Source organism: Dermacentor variabilis, chromosome 10, assembly GCF_050947875.1.
Source record: "Dermacentor variabilis isolate Ectoservices chromosome 10, ASM5094787v1, whole genome shotgun sequence".
Lineage (NCBI taxonomy): Eukaryota > Metazoa > Arthropoda > Arachnida > Ixodida > Ixodidae > Dermacentor > Dermacentor variabilis.
Window position 1 is genome coordinate 5,587,583 of NC_134577.1, and position 22,594 is coordinate 5,610,176.

General features: G+C 45.7%; 1 protein-coding gene across 2 annotated transcripts; it reads left to right on the top strand.

Annotated features, from left to right (window-relative positions):
* Positions 1–306: 306 nt before the first annotated feature.
* Positions 307–22,430, top strand: bic (bicaudal). 2 transcript variants are annotated; one of them, XM_075671393.1, is made up of 7 exons: positions 415–439; positions 628–737; positions 903–958; positions 2,140–2,253; positions 7,133–7,241; positions 10,294–10,386; positions 21,968–22,430. In XM_075671393.1, the coding sequence occupies exons 2-7, from the start codon at positions 692–694 to the stop codon at positions 22,081–22,083; spliced, it is 534 nt and encodes a 177-aa protein (XP_075527508.1). In that variant the 5' UTR covers positions 415–439; positions 628–691; the 3' UTR covers positions 22,084–22,430. The 2 variants fall into 2 exon arrangements, with proteins under 2 accessions (XP_075527509.1, XP_075527508.1); XM_075671394.1 differs by lacking the exon at positions 628–737 and having other exon boundaries at positions 307–439.
* Positions 22,431–22,594: the final 164 nt, after the last annotated feature.

Here is a 22,594-nt window from a genome sequence, read left to right on the forward strand (position 1 = left end):
TTTCAAAATGGCGCAGAATATAAAAATAATGGCGTCGTCTGCTAGCCTCACGGTCAGCCTCGCACCAAGTGAGGAGACCATTTTTGTCACAGCAACGCTAAAAAGCTACAAAAGTACTTAATAAAGAGATATAATTTTGTAACCATAAGTAGTAGACTAAGTTTAACACTGGCAACATGAAAAAAAATAAATATTATAATTTAAAGATATAGCTAATGCTTCGTAATTAAGCATGCCTATTATTTAGTTCGTGTAATATAACAGTAGCTGCGACATCAGGTTTTTACCTTTTTTTTTTCACTTTGTAAACTGGTTCAGGAAGCACTCGTATTCCTGTGACGTCTTCTTGGCCTGTTGCCGAGAGTAGCTCATTGCTCTGTTTCTACGACTTCCGCGGACTCATTTTCGCCGCAACCGCCGGGGAATTGCTGAAATAGCGGTGAGTTCGGCATTCATTTTTGATAAGTTAACGGCCTGTCAGACACACAGTCAGCTTATTTTTTTCTTGTGAACGCGGCTAGTGTGCGTAGTGACTTGGGGCACCGGTCGGAACGCAGACGTAACAGACTAGTCGCGGCACAAAACACAAGTGGTGTGTGCTAGCCCTAACCACGCCGCACGCCGCAGCACGGGGCGACTGTGAATTGACCGGCCTTGATCGCTCTCAAATCGTCGTACTACGTCGTGAAAGATGGCCGTGGGACATAATGAAGACGGCAAAGCGCCTTCCCACGCAGGTTTGATACGTGTTTCTTGGCATTTCATTCCGTTGTAATAAATGCGTTTGTCAGCGTAGCGGCAAGTTGTCACAAAGGCCGCTCGCTGCCGGGTGGCCTTTCCTCCTACTCACACCGTGGGATCCACTAATAATCGGCGCGGTTGCTTTTCATTTCCTGTTGCAGGCATGAATGCCGACAAGCTAAACAAGCTCCAGGCCCAAGTCCGCATCGGCGGTAAGGTGAGTTGGCGATTCCCCGAGCTTGGCGCGGCCCAAAGCGCGCCAGCTTACGCAACGAACGCTCGGTCACGTGCAGCGGTAACGCGCTTGCGAACGCTTTCCGCGTTACTAATGGGTTGTCACGTTTCAACTATTCCCTCAGTTCAGTAGCTTTCTTTGTGGTGTACCCGAGATCGCGCTGATCGGGGAAGCAGCGTAGCGTGGTGGCGAGGGCGGGTGTCAGTTTCACGCCTGCTTTTTCTTTGACCACATTTGGCTGCTACCACGTCCTCATTACGTTGCGGCGGTTTGGCGCTGCTAGTGTCGTTCAGTTTGTGCGTACAACAGTACAATTCCCTCATATTTCGATTTTTCGATCGTGCACGATGGTCGCAAGCCTCGTGTCTAAAATTGATTTCGGCGGCAGTAGTTTCCCAGCGTGTACGTTTGTTCCTGTATAGCAACTGAAAACGTTCAAAGTAATCGCTGATAAATATTTATAAAATACGAAATGGCCGATAAGTGGCACTGTGAATGCCGGTTATCGTGAAATCGTTGTTGAATTTAGTCAAATGATCTCTACTAGCAGTTGTGTAAGGACAAACGTGTGACCTACTTATTCATCGCTTATTGCCAATTTGCTTATGGCACGATCATTTCGTGCAGATAACAGTTTGCCTTCTACATTGTGTGGCAGTGCTGCATGGGTATTTTGGTGGTTTTATCTAGTTAAAGAAAAAGAAAATAGCTCATTTGTGAATCTGGCACTTGGAGAAAGTTCACCGGTGTGATCGTAGTAGCATTGCCATTGCTCTGAAGTCGACCGCACCAAATTGACTGTAATAATTGGCTAGATGCTTGTCTGCCACAAAGAAATGCCGCTAAATATTGGTGGTGACAATGGAAACACCAGTATGCTGAACCGACTAAACTTTGAATGTCTTTAACAAGACTAAACTTTGAATGTCTTTAACAATTATTTTTTTTCTTTTCCTGTTGTATGAATCCTACGAGTATATTGCTGAATGTGCAAAATAGACAATAATAATAAGAAGAAACATGAGTGTTTACACCCTAATGGGTAATGTAGGCATGATTAACACAAACATATTCATTTTTGTTTTCTTTTGAACTAATGGCTTGCATCTAGTATTTAAAAAATTGTGCAGTTGACATCCTTTAATTTAATGTCTGTCGGCCAGGGTACAGCACGCCGGAAGAAAAAGGTGGTCCACAGGACAGCCACAACAGACGACAAGAAGCTTCAGAGTTCCCTCAAGAAGCTCACTGTAAATAACATCCCAGGAATTGAAGAGGTGAGCTGTGACATGTTGTGATTGTTAATAGCTGCAACTTTATAACTCCTTCCTATTTAGCACAGATGTTGCAAGATCCTACGTATATATACCTTTAAGAATTTCTACCAAAACACGGAACCTTTCATCAGCAGAAACTGTCAAAATGTGCTATACAAATAATGCTGCAGGTAACGGAGTACATTTTCGCTGGCAGTTAAAAAAGTAATCATCAGCCTACATTCGGCTAAACACTTCCTGGAATATCAGCAGCTGTCATATCAAGTATGTCTTATATTGAATTTTTCGTAGCTTTACAAGGTTCGTTGCAAATGAAACAAATGCGCCCCTGCATAAGGACAAGAGTGCTCATCCAGTGGGTAAAGGAGTTGGAGAGACCTGGTAAATAGTCACCCCTATACGCTCCTGACTGGAGTTTCCCAGCGACGGCCACGCCACCTGTAGCGTCGAAAGCGCAACTCTGGTACTGATACAACTTCAGTCGAGGGCGTAGAATCCAGCTGACGCACGTATTGTTATGACCGCGTGTGATTTGAAACTTCTGAACCACGTGCACAACTGTCCTGCGGGCAAACATTCTCATACCACTGTTTTACGATGGCAAATGTGCAAGACATCGGAAACGGCCCAGGAAAAAATAGCGTAGGGACAGCGGTACTGCTGCGTCAAAGGCTGTAACGGCCGTGCAGGGCTGCCTGCTCTCCGACTACAGATTTCCTGGCCAGCCGTGGTTTTGTGCTCGTGCTTCCTTCCTGGAAGATCGCACTAGAAATGACTGTAGTCAGTAGACTGAAGTTTTTGGTCGAGAAAGAGTCTTGCCGGGCAGCCGACTTACATATTTTTGCAAATTGTCCATATCTTTTAGAGCTATTTATTTTGCTGTATGAAGCGTACTGCGTGGTGGCTGCAGGTGTTCTGGCTTGCGTGAGTCGCTGAGCGCTTCACGCTGTGTGGCTCTGCTTGGGTCCAGGTTGCCGGATACGGTCACCCGAATCTTGGTGGCCGGAGCGGCTCAAGGTCATGCCGGTGCCTCGGCAGTTGTATACTCTTAGACAAAGGTACTCCCCCTCCCCCCCCCCCCCCCTTGAGGTGTATATCTGCCACACAACAAAAATCATCTGCCTTGCTTGGGTTTTCTTTCTTGCAAATGCCGCGCCCGCTACTTTCCTATCGGGAATGATATGTAATGCTGATAATGTGCATGCCGTTCATTACTGGGAAGTACCAGGCTCGCAGCGTTAAAGGGACACTAAAGGTTAATATTAAGTCAACGTGGACTGTTGAAATGCCATCCCAGAAACCTCGAAACGCTAGTTTCGGGCCAAGGAGAGACTTATTTTAAGAGAAAATGTGTTCTGAAACGTCCGCGTACCTCTAGCGCAGTTCAAATCATCCGCTCTCCTATCGAGGAGTATTGACGTCATGGTCTCATAGTGACGTTGCGCCGTCGGTGCGTAAAAGGGCTCCAGCAGATGGCGCTACGGCTTTTCTGCACAAAACGCAAACGCGTGGCCAGAAACAGAGCCAAGACAGAGCCGACAGCAGCGCGAAAACGCAACTATGACGGCTAGCTGAAGGGAAAGCACACCACAATAAGCTGCTTTTTTATTTTATGATGCCAACTTCGACGCTCATTGCAATGGATGACCCTGGCAACGACACATTAGCTCGCGATGCTGGGCTCGAGTTCAGCGATTTAAGCACTGATGAACGTGACCTGCTGTTGAGGGCTCGCGCTGCCGGCGTCGTTGCGTACTACTATGACGACGGCCTGCTTTGAAAGGCACTTCACGCGACTTCAGTTAGTAGGCGTTGAACTCGTAATCCTCTGGATGAAAGTGCAGCGAGCACGCTACGTGATTTTTCGGCTCTTTGCCAGCGCGCTGTGGCAGAGGTACGGCAGCTAACCACTTTGAACGGAGAGGTTCACTCGTTGGCACACAGTGATAAGTAACGTTGGATTCGCCGCTGCAACTGCCCTTGGCCAAGTTCCGCGGACCATTCGCGTATCCCACGGCATCGCATGGGGGGAAAAGAAATGGAACACATGGAACAAGCAGCGAGAAAAAATTCTCGCTGCTTGTTCCAAATGCAAGTTTCGCGAACCAGCAGGACGACCGCAGCACGACGCGATAAAGAAACAACTGAAACTCCAAAGCGCGCGCTGCGCAAAGTCGAGCGCGCAGAGTCGAGCGAAAACGAAACCTTTCGATCACCCATACTACTCAAGGGTAACGTCACAATGTTATTTTTTTCTTAGAATCGAATAGAAGTAGACAAGTAGCATTTTCTTCAGTCTTATAATCTAATGAAATGATCTTTTTAATGTGAGTAGTTGAGTGCTAGCGACAAATTATGATGAGGAGTGCTTTCGTCATCGGGCTAGTACCGGAATGTCGCTGGGGGGTCTCAAATCGTGTCATGCATTTACCTCAATTTCTCGGTTACTAAAGCTCTGTTCGCGATTATATTGACGCCTTGACGTTATAGAGCATTGCTTTATCACTTTAAATTGACCTTCTGGTAACCTTTAGTGTCCCTTTAAAGAAAGGAAATGCGGACAAGACAGATGACATTTATTGTTGTGTGGCAAGATACAACCCAAAGGGTGTAATATTGTTTTAGAGTGTAAACAAAGTACTGCGGTTGCTTGGCAGAAGATTATAGCAGTCTAATAACATTTTTATGCAAGTTGTTTAAAAGACCCTTTCAATAATTCTGAAAGATATGGCGCCTATCATGTCTGGTAAATGAGGCTTTGCAAGCGTGTCAAAACAGCGCCACGGAAGGACACATTTTGTCTACGTTAACTCAAATGGTTGGATAAGAACACCTATGCCTAACGCTTAATAAGCTCAGCCATGCCTGCACACTCAATTGAGCTGCTTGATCAAAGCATCACATCATCACATCACTTTATTACCTTAAAGAGCCCGGTTAGGGGGTATTACATAAGGGGTGGGTTTACAAATCAAGGTTACAGAGAGTGATCTTCATGAGAAACAAATGTAGTTAAGTTCTCCGCAAAAGTTGATGAACACGTGATGGCTGCAATGTTCCGGGGAAGGCCATTCCAGTCCACTGCTGTGCGAAGAAAAAATGAGGCTGCAAAAGTAGTGGTGCGAGCACGTGCGCATGCGATTTAGTAAGGATGGGACGTACGAGGGGATATGCGTGCCGGTGGGATGATATACGGTGCTTGATTGAGCGGACTGTGAAATAATTTGTGGAACAAACCAAGACTGGCGATGTGGCGACGCACAGAAAGATTAGCAAGATCAGTTTTACGTTTTAGGGATGATATGCTTATGATATAATATGATATAATATGATAGTTGAGTGTACTCAGGCTAGAGATGCGCTGCAGTTGTGTTTGCCTCGCTGGGAGTGACACTTCGCCAGCACAGTCACACCGGCGACTTCTTTCACGCTGTGAACGTGCCCGGCAGCGTGCGTAGAGCTTTTCCTCTTTACGACAAATGGCAAGGCGTATTCGACTGTGTAATTTTGAGATTGGTCTGAAACCACATAGCAAAACTTGCGCCATTTGTTCGTTTCAAAACAAGCTTGAACATGCAATCACGTTGGCAGATCCGCGTGGGCAGCGGGAGTAGCGTGGTCCGTCAGTGTCAGTTTTGACGGAAGGTGCCGCGAGAGGCGCTGACGATCGCTGCTTGGACGCGCCGCCTGGGCAGTGTCAGGAGCGTATGGTGCACCACAGAAAAGTGCTCACAGTGAGGGATATGGTACAAAGTGCACGAGAACATAATTGCTTATCGCACTCCTCAAAGTCCATATCGAGCAAATGATTTGACAGCCATATAACATTCATGAAGCACTTGTCTGCAGGAAACAGTCATGTGGCAGAAGAACTTGCACAAAGTGTAGTAAAATGCATTCTGTCGATGCGTTTCTGCTAGTGTGGCTTTTTGAACATTGCTACTCGCATTACAGGCAGCAGCTCTCTGTGCTGTCCAGTCTGGTTTGGAGTGTTTTTTTTTTGTTTGAGAAAGCGTGTAACCAAAATAATTGAAACCCGACGTTTCAGAGCTGGTCCAGCTCTTCCTTCAGCTATGACATGGTGGGAGGCACGGTGTTTGCTTGTGGTGGCTTGGCGAGGCATGTAGTGACCTTGTGCAGGCCTTGGAAAATATGTGCTGGAGAGTGTTCCTGAAAAGCAGTTCACATTTCTAGTCATTTGCTGTATGCCACGGCTCCAGAAGGAGCCACCTGTGGTAATGTTTATAAAGACTTGGTGCAGTATGCACTGCAACAGCAGTGTACTAACCCCTTGTCTTATCGCAAAGGTCCAACTTCTGCCTGTCAGACAGCATTTGGCAATTTAGCAATGACCTGGTCACGGTAGCTTAGCCAATGTAAGACACTGCACTTTTAGTGTAATGGGCAAGGTCTTGCAACATGCCCATCTGTGGTGGTTATTTGTGCACAAGATGTAATTTAGGAAGTAGTAAGACACAACAACTCCATGTCATAAAAATGTGAATGGTGTTTTTTTACCTGTGTGGCATGAGCACTAAGTTGCTGTTTGCACATGAAGCCAATGGAGGCAAGTTGCAGAAAGTTTTGCTGCATTGCAGTTGCCGATATCATAGCAGTTGTGTTGCTATTCAGTGCTTAGATGTCTCGCCTGTCACGCCTGTAGGGTTGTAGCTGTGAGTTATACATTACAAGATGTATAGTTGGGCGTTCATTGTAATGTGTGTGCTCTCAAGATCATTGATACAAAGGAAATAATGTTGCAATACAATATTTTTGTGCAGTGATGCTGATGTAATAGATCTTCTGCACACAGTGCTAGTTTGATGTGCTGCAATATGCCCATCTAATGAAGCTCTCTTCTTTGATTGGCCATGTGCAGGTGAACATGATCAAGGAAGATGGCTCTGTCATCCACTTCAACAACCCCAAAGTCCAGGCTTCCTTAGCAGCGAACACGTTTGCAGTCACAGGCCATGCTGAAACAAAACGTGAGCGGCCACTCCAGATGTTTGTTTTGCTACTTAAAGGGCACCTCACCAGGCCCCATAGCAAATTATGGTTATACGCTTGAAGTTGTTACGTGTCCTCTAGGGGGTGTTCTGCTGCAAGAATTCTTCAAATCTGCTCATTAAAGGGACACTAAAGGTTACCAGAAAGTCAAGTTAAAGTGGTAGAGCAATGTTCTAGAACGTCTAAGGCGTCAATATAATCGCGAACAGAGCTTTAGTAACCGAGAAATTGAGGTAAATGCATGACACTATTTGAGACCCCCCAGCGACATTCCGGTACTAGCCTGATGACGAAAGCACTCCTCATAATTTGTGTTACTAATACTCAACTACTCGTATTAAAAATATAATTTCATTTGATTATAAGACGGAAGAAAATGCTACTTGACTACGTCTATTCGATTCTAAGAAAAAATAACATTTTGACGTTACCCTTCAGTAGTATGGGTGGTCGAAAGGTTTCGTTTTCGCTCGACTCTGCGCCGCGCACGCTTTGAAGTTTCAGTTGTTTCGTTATCGCGTCGTGCTGTGCGGGTTCTGCTGGCTCGCGAAACTTTCATTTGGAGCAAGCAGAGAGAATGCCACGTCCATGTGATGTCGTGGAAAGCCCTCGTTGCTTTCCTGCTCCGGAGAGCCGGTGTCGAGGCCGCCGTCGTTGTACGCAACGACGCCGGCAGCGCGAGCCCTCAGCAGCAGGTCGCGCTCGTCAGTGCTCAAATCGCTGAAGTTGAGCCCAGCATCGCGAGCCAATCTGTCGTTGTCAGGGTCCATTGCGACGAGCGTCGAAGTTTGCGTCATAGAATGAAGTACCAGCTTATGGTCGCGCGTTTCTCCTTCCGCTAGCCACCATACTCTCGCTTTCGCTCTGCTGTCGGCTCTGTCTTGGCTCTGTTTCTGGCAGCGCATTTGCGTTTTGCGCAGAAAAGCCATAGCGCCGTCTGCGGACGCCGTTCTACTTATCGACGGCGCAACGTCACTATGAGACCATGATGTCAGTACTCCTCGATCGGAGGGCGGGCGATTTGAACTGCGCTAGAGGTACGCGGACGCTTCAGAACGCATTTTCTCTTAAAATAAGTCTCTCCTTGGCCCGAAACTAGCGTTTCGAGGCTTCTGGGATGGTATTTCAACAGTCCACGTTGACTTATAGTAACCTTTAGTGTCCCTTTAATAGCCGAAATAAAAACATTTCAGTGCTGCAAACCCATGATTTCAGCAGGTGGGTTCCAATGCCAAGTTAGACGCTCTCTCCGCTCGCCCCGTCAAGCCTTCGCAAGTCGGAATTCCTTCCCTGCGTTTTGTGTGAACCACTTTACACGGCTGCCTTCACATCTTATACATGGCTGAACATATGCATCGGATGCCACGGGCACCGGGTCATTTATCCGCTTTAGCCCTAATCTTCCCCTTATTCTTCAAGATCGTGCTGAGAGCGCTCCTTGGAATATTGTATGCTGTGGCGACCTCAGACTTCTCGCTGCATTCGACTCTACTTGATTTTGAGCTTCACGGCAACACTGCGGGAGAAGGCCCACAAGACGCAAACAATGGACGAGCAACTCGCACTTCCATGGCTTGCCCGCCGAAAGCACAAGAGCCTCTGATTAGCTGTCTGAGCAAGCACTGCAGGCGGGCCAGGATCATATCTTGCAGAGGGGTATCGACGACTCGGCCGACGCAGCATGGTCACGCTAAGGAGAGCGGGCGTATGGAGCCACGCCACCGGGCTAAACCACTTTTGGAATGTGTCGGCCGGCTTCCCTGCCGCCGTGAGGGAAAGCCAAATTCTGGGGCCACTTTTGTGCTGTTTGACGTTTGGTATTGGGGAGTTACTGACTGCTATTTTGGTTCGATGTAAGCGCAACTTTTTCGATATATACTCATTGTAACTACAGTGTTCAGAAATTGTTCGATATACAGGATAACTCGATTTAAATAGGTTTCATATAGTAGGGTTCGACTGTGTTTTGACTGTGGCAAGCTGTGCATTTCTTTGTCCCAGTGATGTTAGTCAGTTACTGCATGCAGTGTTTAGAAAAATTGTCTACTGTACCATTCAAAATGACCTGTCGCGGTGGCTTAGTGGCTATCGTGTTGCACTGCTAAGCATGATGTCACAAGATGAAATCTCTGCTTCGGTGGCCGCATTTCAATGGGGGCGAAATGCAAGAAAGCCCATATCCCATGAATTGAGGGCACATTAAAGATTCCCTGGTGGTTAAAATTAATCCAGAGTCTCCCACTATGGTGTTTCTCATAATTAGATTGTGGTTTTGGTACATAAAACTCCAGAATTCAACCATTCAAAATGATGGAATGATTGTATAAAAAAAAAAAAAGCTGTTTTAATGTGTAACCTTCCCCAAGTCTCAACATATAAACCCTCCAAAGATGGCATTTTCATTCATTAAGCATTTGCATCTGCTTCTGATGTTTGATGCCTCTGAAATCCTTATGGCAGCAGAGCTGCTACCGCTTTCTAGGTTTCCTGTGAGGCTCATGAATACCAGTGTAGTAACAAGTTATCCAAGTGCTCGGCTGCTTCTTTACTTGTGTTGGTAGTATCTGGAGATGCGTACAGCTTGCATGCTTTCGTGTTCGCCTGATAAAGTGCGAAGTGGCTATTCCTTCAAATTTTGCAAGTGAGCAGCGTACAGCAATTTGCATGGCTACCAGTTGAAAGTGATCGTGGGTGTCATGCTGACTAATAGGTACAGCTGCCGCAGCATTGTAAAGGAGGGGGCAACCATTGGTTTCATGAAACTGTAGATGTGTGTGCTGTGTTGCAAGGCAGTGCCCCCACTTGATCGAAGATGAGAAATTTGAAAAGTTGTGCGATGGAAGTGGAAGCTGTTAGAATTTCGCCGAGTTTGACTGGGCACAAGGGTCTTTCCAGTGTGTCCAAATGCAAGCAACCCAAACATATCTTTGTGTGTGAAGTATTGCAATTTTGACCCACATTGTGACAGGCAGCCAGTATGCATTCTGCTATCTAAATCGCTGCTCGACATCCTGCTCTCATTTCCAACAGAAATCACAGAGATGCTTCCTGGAATTCTGAACCAGCTTGGGGCTGAGAGCTTGACTCACCTGAAGAGGCTGGCCAGTGTACAGAGTGCAATGGGTGTGTATTATTTCTAAGAGCATCAGTCTTCTCTTATGCTCTATGCCACACTTGGCTTCCTTTTCTCTCAATTCTATAAATGTTTCAGACACTAAATCAGTCTGGACTGCCACAGCATTTTTTGAAAACTGCTTTAAAAATGAATCTGAAATTTCCTTCCCTCTTTCGTATTTCATGCCAAAACATCAGTGCTGGTGCGTTAGTGTGATGTCATGTATTTCGGAGTACTTTTTTATATTTGGGCTTTATTTGCGTTGTAAAAGTTCTGTGTAAAAGTTGAAGTGTAAAAGTTGGGACGCCCAAATTTTCGGACATGCCGGATATTTCGGACGTCTTCACGGCACCGCCACGAGCCCCATAGAATCAATGTATAAGGACATCTGAAGTTTCGGACACTCGAACCCCCCCGCCGTCTAATTTTCCGGACTTTTTGATGCGACGGAAGGTCCTTTGGCTCCTCGCGCAGCGCCCTTGCGCAGGAAATCGACCTGCAGCCGAAGTATATCACCGCTTTGAACGACAACTTGCCAAATCTAGCCGTCACACACCGATGTGGTCTGGCCACGCTGGCTCTGTTCATCGCCGCACTTCCACTTCCGCCTCCGTCGGAGTTTCCGGAGCGGCGCCATTTCATTTGTTTGTGTAGGCCACGTTTTGGCTAGCGTGGTGTGTGATTGTGCTGTTGTGTCAAGTGTGCTCTGCGACGTTAGGCCTAGCTGCTTCGACGCTCGTCTGCGAACTCCCTTGTTCGCAACTTGGGGATTTCGCTTGCCCTCGATGGGCCCCACTCCGTCTTCGTCGTCCTTACCGATGGCATCGAAGCGCGGAAGGCAGTACCGTCGGTTAACGATGAAGAAAGCCGCCATTATTAAGCAAGTCGTGAGCGACCCATCGCAGGCTGACGTGAGCAAGGAGTTCAGCAAGGAGTCAGGTTGTGGGGGATTCAGAAGACTCCGATGTTGAAAATGAGGAGCCAATGCCTGTGCAGCCTACAAGCGCCGAGTTGACGCGAGCACTGTTGACTCTTTCATCGGTGTACAGTGCTGACATGACCCTTGCTCAGATCGAGGTGAATATGATTGCATGCAACCGGAACGCCGTCCAAGCAACAATCAACAAGTTCTTCAAGCCATTGCAGCAATAAAATCGGCTGCCCGACGATGCACATGTACATAATAAACCGGCAGTCGGCTGCACACAGAGTTTTTGAATGCGTTTTTTTTAAAGCCACTTCACTGATGCTTTGGCAGGGTTTTGGAAACCTGGTACTTCGCCCTTTACCTCTAGATCCGAGAAAAAAAGAAAAAAAGTGCGTTTTTTGCATGCATTCATTTTTTCGGACTGCCTGAATTTTCGGACGTTTTTACGTTCCCTAGAGGGTCCGAAAAATCGGTCGTTGACTTATGTGCATCTAGCGGCCACATGTTCATGCAACCACAGTATGCCGTACGTGAGACGGGCTGCAAGCGAAAAACCGCAAGATGAAAACATTGAAGCTTAAAAGTGGATGCTGGTTATAACAGACTGTAATGACCACGTGAAAAAGGTCTGTTATATCTGAAGCCCATCTATTCTATGAGCGAGAAAATCCGATTTTCGCTTGGTAGCCGGTCTTGAATCGGTCTTCCAGTTTTTCTTGAGCCTTCTTCACTTTCTCCAAATCATCGGGTAGGTGTGCTGGAAAGCTGCATGAGCACCGGCTGCTGCCAGAACTGTTTTCATCTGCTACGCCTATTCCGCAGTCACGGGGCAAGGCTCTGGCAGTGCTCGGCACGGGTAGCAAACTGTCCAAAATTTAAAACACCTCATTTCTTCTTCTGTTCGCTGAACTTATAGCTTGCAGCAAACTGAATTTGACATTTGCTTCGTGCTGAATTTCGTATGCCTGAGCAGACGAAGGCAAAAATTCGCCAATGGCATGGTGTCCTTACGGTCACATGCCTCAGTCGACAAATGGAATTGCGCATAGGGACTACTTTTTCGCAGGCTTTTTGTTCACAGTCATTCAGCGCACAGAGTAGCGGTGGCACAAAAACTAAATGAGTGGCTCTTTCAAATAAGGCCAAGATGGCTGCGATCGGAAATTTAGAATGGCAGCTGTGCGTCACGGAAAAAGGCCCCTTCTTGTGCGTTCGTCAGCAAAAATACAGCTTGCCAACATGATATAAAACTCCATTATGACCAAAATTAGGTCCAAGATGCGTGAAAATTTGTTAAGTAATGCTACCTGAAATATCCTTCAGGTACTGTAGAATAAGAAAAAAACAATTTTTTTTCGTCTCTCCGTGTCCACATGGCAATAAAATCTTTTTTTACTTATGGGAGTAAATTGGTGAAATTTGGTATGAAGTTGTAATTTGTTATGCTGATATCATAAATGAAATTAGTTTTGTGCTGTCTGTTATAGTTTTCCCGTTACAACAATTGACAGCATACACATAAGTTCGCCAAGATTTTCACATCCGCATGTTCACAAAGCTCCATTCTGTGCAATAAAGCTATTGGTTTATTAGCTATGTGCCAAAATGAACATAAAAATATTTTTTTAGCTTTCCTATGCATATTGTATTACTGACGACTTTTGCAAAAAAACATTAGAAATCTTATGAGGTGCAGTTAGAAATGGACAGCTTTATTGCACTCGTCAATGTTTCAGGAGCTAAATGCAAATGACAGAAAGATTTTGTCTTCATTTGTTCTGAAATGGCACTGGGATGATTGAAATCAAAAGCTGAGAAAACGGAGCTAAAAGTTTCATTTGTTGTAAACATTTAAATCTTTATTTTGAGCGCCTAAAGCCCACCTGGGATGTAGTCTTTTGCCTGTGGGGACACATTTTCTTCACACTTTGATGTACCGTATTTACTCGCATAAATGTACTCGCGTAATGATTGCACCCCTGAATTTTGTCGTCAAAATTCGCTCTTTTTTTATTTCCCGTGTAATGATCGCACCCCGAACTTGCCGCAGCGATATGTCATGTGCCAAGTCTAGCTAATAATGATCGCGCTATCTGTCGAATGCTACGCGAACGACTTTTCAAGACAAACCAAGCGGTCTGCACGCACCAACCATTCTCAAGCAGGTGCCCCATTTCATTCCTTCCATCACTCTCCGCACTACCATGAAAAAAAAAAAATGGCTACAACCAAACTCGCCTTTATTATGTATAGGCTTTATAATGGCCGTGGTCAATAACAACAAAAAAGGCGCCTTTCAATTCTTCTCATCTGCACTCGTGGGCACACAACAAATCGCGAGCGGCAACGTGAAACCTCGTTAAACCGTAGTTGGCTGGAGCTCGGAAAAAGTACGTACTAAACGGTAGTACTGTTTAACCGAAATAGCATGAGATCGCCCACTTACCTGTCAAAAACGGAACTCAAAGAGAGTGCGATGAAAGGGGAAAAAAACATGCAGTATTTATTCACTTCGCGCGACAAAAAAGTTATTTTCGTTTGATGCCGCCGCAGCCTAGCATGATGACGACAGCGGCCTCAAACTTACTGAAGCTGTGTGGCAGCTTTTTAGCCAGCCCCCTCTTCTCGGCAAACACTCGCATGGTAGATTCCTTGTTGGCGTTACGTATTCTCCGTGCACGTGCGCAGTAGTGCTGCAGAAGTCCCGGGGGCGCCTTTTTCATTGCCAGGTGCCGGAGTTTGGAATACTTTTCATTTGGAATAGAGTTACGTTATCGCGCCCCTGTTCTCGTCGCGACGATTGCATTCATGAGGCTGACGTAACACGCAGCTTATGCCACTGTCGGGCCTGAATCGCCCGTGTTGTCGCTTTTCATGTCGTCCTCATCACTGTCGCTAGTCGACACTTCGGCAACAACACAGGCAACGATGGCGAAAAGTTGTACCTCGTAGCCGACATGTCTTCGAGGTCGTAGCAGCGCTGCTGAGCAACTTCTTCGCATTCCAAATGCCACACACTGTAGTCAACAGCAGATCCCTCTTGCGTGCCAGCGCTGACTTCTTCGTGTCATGTTCGATAGCACGGACGATCTCCAATTTTTCTTCTATGCTGAGCACCCGGCGCCTTTTTATCCGAGCTTCGGAACGCCGCGAGTCCTCGCTCTCACGACGCCATAACGCTCTCTGGCATGGCGTCAAAATGATGTTGATGTGGCTTCACGCGCAAACGCACAGGGCGCTTGGAGGCCATTGTTCCGATCTCTGAGGCTTGTTGTTCTGCCGGGCTGCCCGATGGAGACGGCGCACGGCCGTGTTTGCGCGACGAAAAGTTGAAACGGCACATTTTAACTGAAACACATTATCTCCAATGACAGCTGAGTCAGGGATTTGACTTTACTACTTTTAAAACAAAGCTACTGTTTAAGGGGGGACGCGGGGATCAACTCTTCAAAAAACGACCCAAAAATCACTTTTTAGAAAGTTGCAGATATTGAATCTTTAACCCCTTTTCTATAAGTTTTCCAAGTATTTCCGCTGAAAACGACTGCTAAGTACCATAAATAAATATATACATAAGGTAATACAGCGAAAATTTCGTGAAAATCGGTGGAAAAGTCTGTTTTCAAGCGTCCCTAGCTCCGGAACGGCAGTACGTGGCGCGGCCATGCTGGTACCGTTGAAAAGCACGCCTCTTTGCCTTTTGACCCCTCCCTTTCATTTCCTGATAGAGAGAAGAGCAAGCATAAAAAAGAAGCAAAAAGTCTGAAGGTCGCGGAGCTGCTTGTCGCGGCCGCCGATTGGCTTGCTCCGTCACGTGCGTTCTGTGAGCCGCCCCATTGGCCGGTTCTGGAGGCGAGCTGCTGCAGCGTCTGCTTCACCCGTTTCTTCTCTCGCTGGATGCTGCCCCTTTGTATACATGTTGGATATTCGAGGTACGCCGCCGCTTCATCGCTTTATTCGGATTTGAGTTTTCTATTTTCATTTTGTGGTTTCGAGCATGACTGGGTGGACGTGGACGACGAAATACGCGACCAAGCACCGCTTCGGCAGCCGCAAGCGAAATTCGTCGAACATCCGAAGGATAAGTAGTCCTAGCAGAGATGCATCCGCGCGCAAGTTCAGCCTGTCGACGCATTGCCGGGCAATTCGCAGGCTGTTACAGCCTGCAAATTGCCCGGCAATTACAGTTACAATTACTCTGTTACAGCCTTGAGTTACAGTGGTGATTATACCGAACTAATAACGGCCTTTTCCGATGCTTCCGGGCCTGCAACGCCCTGTAAATGTTTCGCGACGTACCCAGATTGTGTCACCGCCGTCACCGAGATGAACAACGAAAGTGCGGTCCAAGCGCGTGCGTCTGCCGGCCGTGAAGACGAACCGTGCATCAGCAACGGTCGCACCATGCAGTCACTTCTAGAGTCACAAATCATCTTGTCAGAGGTGTTGAATATGACCGCCGCTACTGTCCGTGCGTCACTTGGTTCTGTGCCGGCAACCGAACGGAAGATAGGGTTTACGGCTGGAGGAGCATGCTCGGTGGCGACGGACTCAAGCGAGTCGAGCGGCTGAGAAAGATGCCTTGCGCAAGAGGGCACAAAAAGCACATGAAAGCAAGCATAAAAGATCCAAGAAGCCAAGAGATCAACCTGACACCTGTACCTACAAGGCCGATGGTTTCTAGTCTAATAAAAATGGCCCAAAACTTCGAACACCTTTTTCTCAAAACTTTTTTCTACCACCAAGGTCAACTTGCAAAGCCAATATCTCAGCCACCGTTATGAATGTTTTTACACCGTTTGTTTTGTTACACTCATTGTGCACCACTGCACACAGTGACATGTTTTGTTTTCAAAATAGTTGCTTCAATAATTTATCTTTTGTTTTCACAGTCTAGATTTTCATGCAACTGAAGTAGCTGCCAAAGAATGAAAATATAAAAAAATTCTGTTAGGCTAAAAAAATTACAGGAATGTCACTGTGTGGAGGATACATATAGGAGTGCTATCAATGTTTGTTTGAACTCCTAGCATCAATATACAGTTGTGCAGGCATTTTGTAAAAATGAAAGCAGAACAATTTTGTAAACAAAAAAGTACTTCAGATATTGCAGCCATATTTTCACAGTTTTGTTTATGTGATATTATTAACATCTGTGCAGAATTTCATCAAAATCGGCTGGTAAATAAAAAAGTTAGCTTTGATCCCCATATCCCCACTTAAGCGGGTACGGTTTAGTGAGGTTTTACTGTACGTTAGAAGTGTACCCTATTCATACGCCGACGCTTGTAACACGGCTAAGATATTCGCCCACCCTTAGCAGAAACGTGCCGTATTAGGATAGTAGTGAAGACAAATGCCACAGTTTCCGCAGCATGCCCGCCATGTGTTCCATGTCACTGGCAGCTAAGCGCGCCCATCTGTTTCTGACCCCTCAAAGTAGACATGGCTACGTTATTGCCGCAAACTTGCCGATATTAACAATATCATTCATTACTGATTGGGAAGAAACTGTTTCAATGCACGTAATCTACTCACAAGAAGAATAAAAATCGCATTCGGCTTGCTCCGCCGGCCGCCATCTTTGTTTTGGTGTCCCGCACTACGTACAAGGGCAGCTGCCTGTTTGTTGACCTGTTGTCATCCCGCAGCAAATGCGAGATGAAAAAAAAAATTATTATTTTTTTTCAGGAAATTTAACCCGCATAATGATCGCACCCCTGAATTTGCGCCAATATTTTTTGACAAGAAAGTGCAATCATTATGCGAGTGAATACGGTAGTTTTTTTTTTTTTTTTTTCCATTCTGTGAGAGAATGAATGAATGTGAATTTTTCATTCTGTGTGTGTGTGGGTGAGAGCGCATTTGAAACGTCCGCTCTTGTCTCACTGCACAACGTCTTTATTAGTGGAGTTGGAGCTGACATCCGTGGTTGAATGTTTTGGTGCGAAAACTTCTGCTCCGCTGATGTCGCGTTGCCGTCACAACCACACGCAGACATAACCTCACCATCGATTGCAGTCGCGCCGTCACCATTGCTCGCGGTCGCACAGGTGTTCTGTGGTCACGTTGTCCGCACTGTACGCTGGCGCGCTTTCCCAGACACCCACGTGCGCCGGTCGTGCCCCGTCAACAAGCTAGGCTGCATCCGCTTCTACGAGTAGTTTTCGCCCTCTTTTCCACGCCTTTCGTGGTCTTCCGTACATGTGGGCCGTCCGGAACTTCATTCCTTTGGGGCTCATCACAGAAAAGGTGCGTAAGCTGCCACGATCGTCAGGCACGCTGATCGGAGCGCGCAGCTCGCTGCTGTGCAAATGCGCGCGCGAGAGGTTTGTCAGCAATTCAAATATACCACAGCTAATAGGAGCGCGCCCTGTGCCCCATGTGACTGTGGTGTCCAATTGCAATGCCGCGTTTGCCCCTTTTTTTCACTTGCATTTGCTGGTTTATGTTTTGGCAGAGAAATGCGTCGCTCCAGCTGTCTTTAGCTCCAATCTCTCCTCTTTACGATGAGACCAGGATGGCAGTGCTGCGTCAATAGATAGCCGGGCGATCCGCGGTGCGACGGGGCCTTCTGAAGCCAGATTTTTTCCGCAATTTTTGATGATAGCACTCTACAAAAGTTCTGTTTTGTCGATTTCTACCGCATATTTTGTTATATTTCACCACGAGGTAAATAAAAGTCTGTGGATCACGAAAAAATCAATAAATCTTAAATTTAATAGACTGGTTTACATGTTAATACTACTACCTCACGGCACAGCACTGTGCTGTTCGCTGATCGTCAACAGATGGCAGTCTCGTTTGCACTAAAGCAGACCCGCATGATGTCAAGGGGTCTGCTGCCCAGTGCGCCGCCACCGGAGACACATCGGCTACGGTATTTCACTCTAAACAGTGGTCGACAGAATAAACTGCTCTTTTTGTTATCTTTCCCTGCAGCAGGACGAGAGCTACAGTACCGAGGCAAGTTAAACTCATTTCACGAGTTGGAGTTGCTTCGGGATGTTACGTTTCAGTGTCATGCAATCAATCATAGGAGGTGGTCTGCACAGTTTTCGAAATGTTTGAGCTTCATTACAGTGTTGGTGGAACCGGCATACTAAGTTCATAAATAGTTGTTGACAAGCGTTGCCAAGTACTGAGTTCTCTTACAAGTAACTGTTCTGGATAAACGAGAAGAAAGGGGGTTAACCAAGGGGCCCGATTTTTATTAGTCATATAAGAAGCCAACAAACACTGACACCGAGGACAACATAGAAGAAATTACTTGTGCTTAGTAAATGAAATAGTGAAGCGATAAAGCAAGAATACATGGAAATAAATGTGGATGAAAAAACAACTTGCCGCAGGTGGGGAACGATCCCACAACCTTCACATGCCTATCCAGAACATTTACAAAAGCACTTGACCTCAAGAACCCTCGATTTAACTTTATCATTCAGATTGCAGACAGCTCATGATCATACTGGGTGTGCATTCAATATTTTACGAGTGAAGTGTGTACCACTTTAACGGGGGCCACTGCCATGAAAATAATGTTCATGATGTTTTCCACCAATATTCATGAAACTTTCAATTCTTGTTAACATTTTTTGTGCTGATCTTAAATATGTAATTATTTTTCAAATAGGCCATTTAGTTCTGTAGATAAATGAAATTCCTTGTTCATCATTTGCAGAAACAATAAAAAAAACTGCGCTACAAAAATTCATATTGGCACATGCCTAGATACTAAGAACATAAGGAACACAATGGGAGTACTTTTGTTATATATCAAATATAAGTAATTTTATAGCAATTCCATCTTCACTGTTCCAATTGTGGGTACCCTTACTGTCTGATCTAAAGGAGAATTGAAAAATTTTAAGGCGTAAATTCCAAAATCTGTTCCTGCCATTGTGTACTTTGCACACTCAGCCACAAGCCACAACAGAAATTATGGCTCTACCTGCCTTGAAGGCAGAGATATCGCTGTCGCAAATCAGCAAGCAGTCAAAAGTCGGTGTTTTGAGGAAACTAGAAAAAAAGGGATACAGTCACTTTTAATCAAAAGTGCAGAAATAATTTTGCAATATTTTGCAGTGAAAGTGGCTAAACGCCACCAGGAATGTAATCGCTCTGACCACGGCCACCCAAACGTGGCAAAAACATGGTTTAGCGCTGTTCGCTGATTCCCGGTGGCTTGTATCGCGTGCGGCGAAGTTGTCATTCTTGCGAGTCAAGCACCACGCCGATGGGATGTCGCCGCAGTGCGTGCACATAATAACGAACTCTATGTCGAGGCCATATTCTTGTTCACTTTTGCCTACTGCAATGCTACCGTTGCACACCTTGCACTTGACAAACGATATCAGTGCGTTCACAGATTCCTACTGACGATAGCGAAGCCTGTCTCAGCGTTGACTGGTGTGGCTACAACGCCGTCGGCGCGAGTGAGCAAATCCAACATCCGCTTTGCTGCTGGCGTTGATGCAAGAACTTCGAATTTTTTTTGAGCATTCATCTTCCTCTGCAACATTGCAGTGTCACGCCAAACGCAGCCCATGTCCGTAACGATTTCACTCACTTGTGAGCTGGCTAGGCCTACTTTGGCATCATCTGTGGCTATCTATTCTCTATGCTTTCTGAAGGAATGGAGCGCTTCTGAAAGTTTTAAGCTGATCGCTTCTTCTTTTTGCCAAGCTTGTGCTTTGTGGCGAACTTCCCCCGGTGGATCGGACATAGTTGGGCACATGTCACAAACCTACGACTGAGAACAATGAGACGCGCTGGCGCGTTGCCTGCGGAGAGGAGCAGACGACAGGAACCTCGCGCAGCCAATCACAGCATCCGTTTTTGGCCATGTGCACTAATCAACGAACCAGATCGCGCATTCGGACATTTTTTTTCTCCTCGGATTTCAACGTCACTGGCATACCGACGGAGTCGCTTTTGCCTGTTATTGCGCAGAATTCAGCTCACAGTGATGTTATGAATTGATATTGCGGACGAAATACTCATCCGTGAGGTTCAAAACTTGGTTAATATTAGCTGTCAAAAAATCGATTTCTTCATTATTTTTTTCGCCGCAAGGAGCCGTGTCCCCCCTAAGGGGAGACGAGGCACATAAAATAACTTTTATTTTTAATAACAGTTTGCATAAAAGTTAGATGGGTAATGTATTTTTACAGGCTAATGTCAAAATGTTTTTTTTTTCGTATGATAAATATTTTGATATTCAAAATAACATTTTTATTTAAGGCCTAATTAACAGCAATGCCCAGGGTTAAGTACAGCACAAGGAATCGATCCTGAATGTTCAAAGTTGTTTTAGGCCATTTTGAAGCGAAGTTATAGGTTGTCAAACTTTCATAAAAAAAAAATCTCCACCTTGAAACTAGAAGAAAAAGGTTCATTTGGAAAATTTCCTCGAAAATGTATAACAGTTCACTTCAGATAGTACCCCTCGTATATTTATCTTGCTAGGAGAAAGTTAGAATGCTAGCCCAAGTCGGACAAAATAATATTGCTCCTCCAAAATACAAAGGGCACGAAAATTCTTGTTTTGAGAAATCGAAGAAAGATATTCCAAAATATCTTAATTTGGACAAAACTTTTCAAATCGTATGGAAATAAGAAGTCTGAATATACAATTTTCAGCCTTCAAGTGGAGCTTTAGCTTGGGGCTGCTATCTAAATACATGAGAAAATAGAAATTGTTTTTCTTGACAGCCATTGTACGAACTTTGAGAGTTGTTTGCATAAAAGCGGAAATGCGTAGCACAGGAAAAAAAATGAAGGCGGGGCCTGGGACGTCTGCGTCATGATCCTCGAGGTGTGGGGGTCGGAGGGGGGGGGGGGGGCGGTATTTTGTAAAAGTCCACTATCACTGGCGGCGTTGGGCACAAGCCGTTATCGTTTCGCACAGTGCACAAGGACGCATGACTAGCGGTATAATTCAGTGCTACACGAATACCGAGGCAGAACAAGCGGATCGCAGAGCGTGATCACTCGCTGGAACATCGTAGAAAATGGCATAGTTTTGGTACCTGCGCACGCGACTGCACAACCGTGGGAACAAGCAGACAATGCGGAAGTACATCTCTTTTGCTTCGGTGCGATGTAAAACAAAAAAATACGCAGACATTCCATTGGTGTTTTTATTATTTCTCTAAACTTCAATTCGTCAATTCAAGCAATGGATCACACAGATAACAAATGTCTTGAATAGTTCTCAAGTCGCGTGTCACCACGAGCGATGTCACACTGCAGACACCAGTACGTAGGCAAAGGTACAGGCACAGGTCATCGTATGGCCTAGAGCGCGGCGGCCGTGAGGAGAAGGAAAAACTGCATTCGGTTTAAAATTTCAGATCTTTCCGCAGTGCATAGCGATGTAATACGTTGCAGGCACAATCATTATTGTGCAATGTATGCTCTGCGCCTGTCAACTCAAAATGGCCAGACCTGGTGATTGGCCCTTTAAGCTTGTCTTGCTCGTGTCTAAAATTTAATTGAATCAGCACTAAACTTATTGCCTGTCTGTTGCTGTTCTCTAAACAAAAGAAATTTGTGTTTTGCTTAGAACCCATGTTGCTAATGGTCTGTAGTGGCACAAGTTAGATTTTTGTTATTCGAGTTTTTTAATGTACATTTGACCATGGTGCGTCTTATTTCAGTGAGCCATTCGGAACAAAGTGGAGGTGCTGGTGCCTGTGCTGGCGACGACGAAGACGATGATGTTCCAGATTTGGTTGAAAACTTCGATGAAGCTTCAAAGGCAGAAGTAGTCTAGGCTGTTTGTTCACTGAATGCAAGCACAAGGACATGGCAACATCTTTAAGAGTGGGCTCAACATGTTATGTGAGAAGATGAAGCAGAGTGGCGTTCATCTGGCGGGCCAACAGTGGTGTTGCGACACCTGTGTGTTTGTTGCTTGCAAATGCTCGCGGCTTCTCCGTGTTTTTTCTCGCAGTGCCACGCTGGCGTTGTGTGCATCTGCAGGACTTTTTTTTTTTAAGTGTATATCTACATCATTATTGATAGTTTTGCAGATTGTGTTTTGGGGCTGTCTAGGGAGGGGGTAACAGCTCTGTCAAAGGCATTGGTTGGAAAGTACCGAGAATAAAATGCTGCACAGCAGATGTGGCTACACATTGTTGTTCCTTCCCCATAGGCTCTTGATGGCAAACATTTCTTGACAAAGTTAATATTGTTGGATTTTCTACTAGATAGTTCTCAACAGTGCTGTAACGCAGGTCATCTTAGTTTAGTGCAGGCTTGAGGGTCACTAAAGGTCAGCTTTG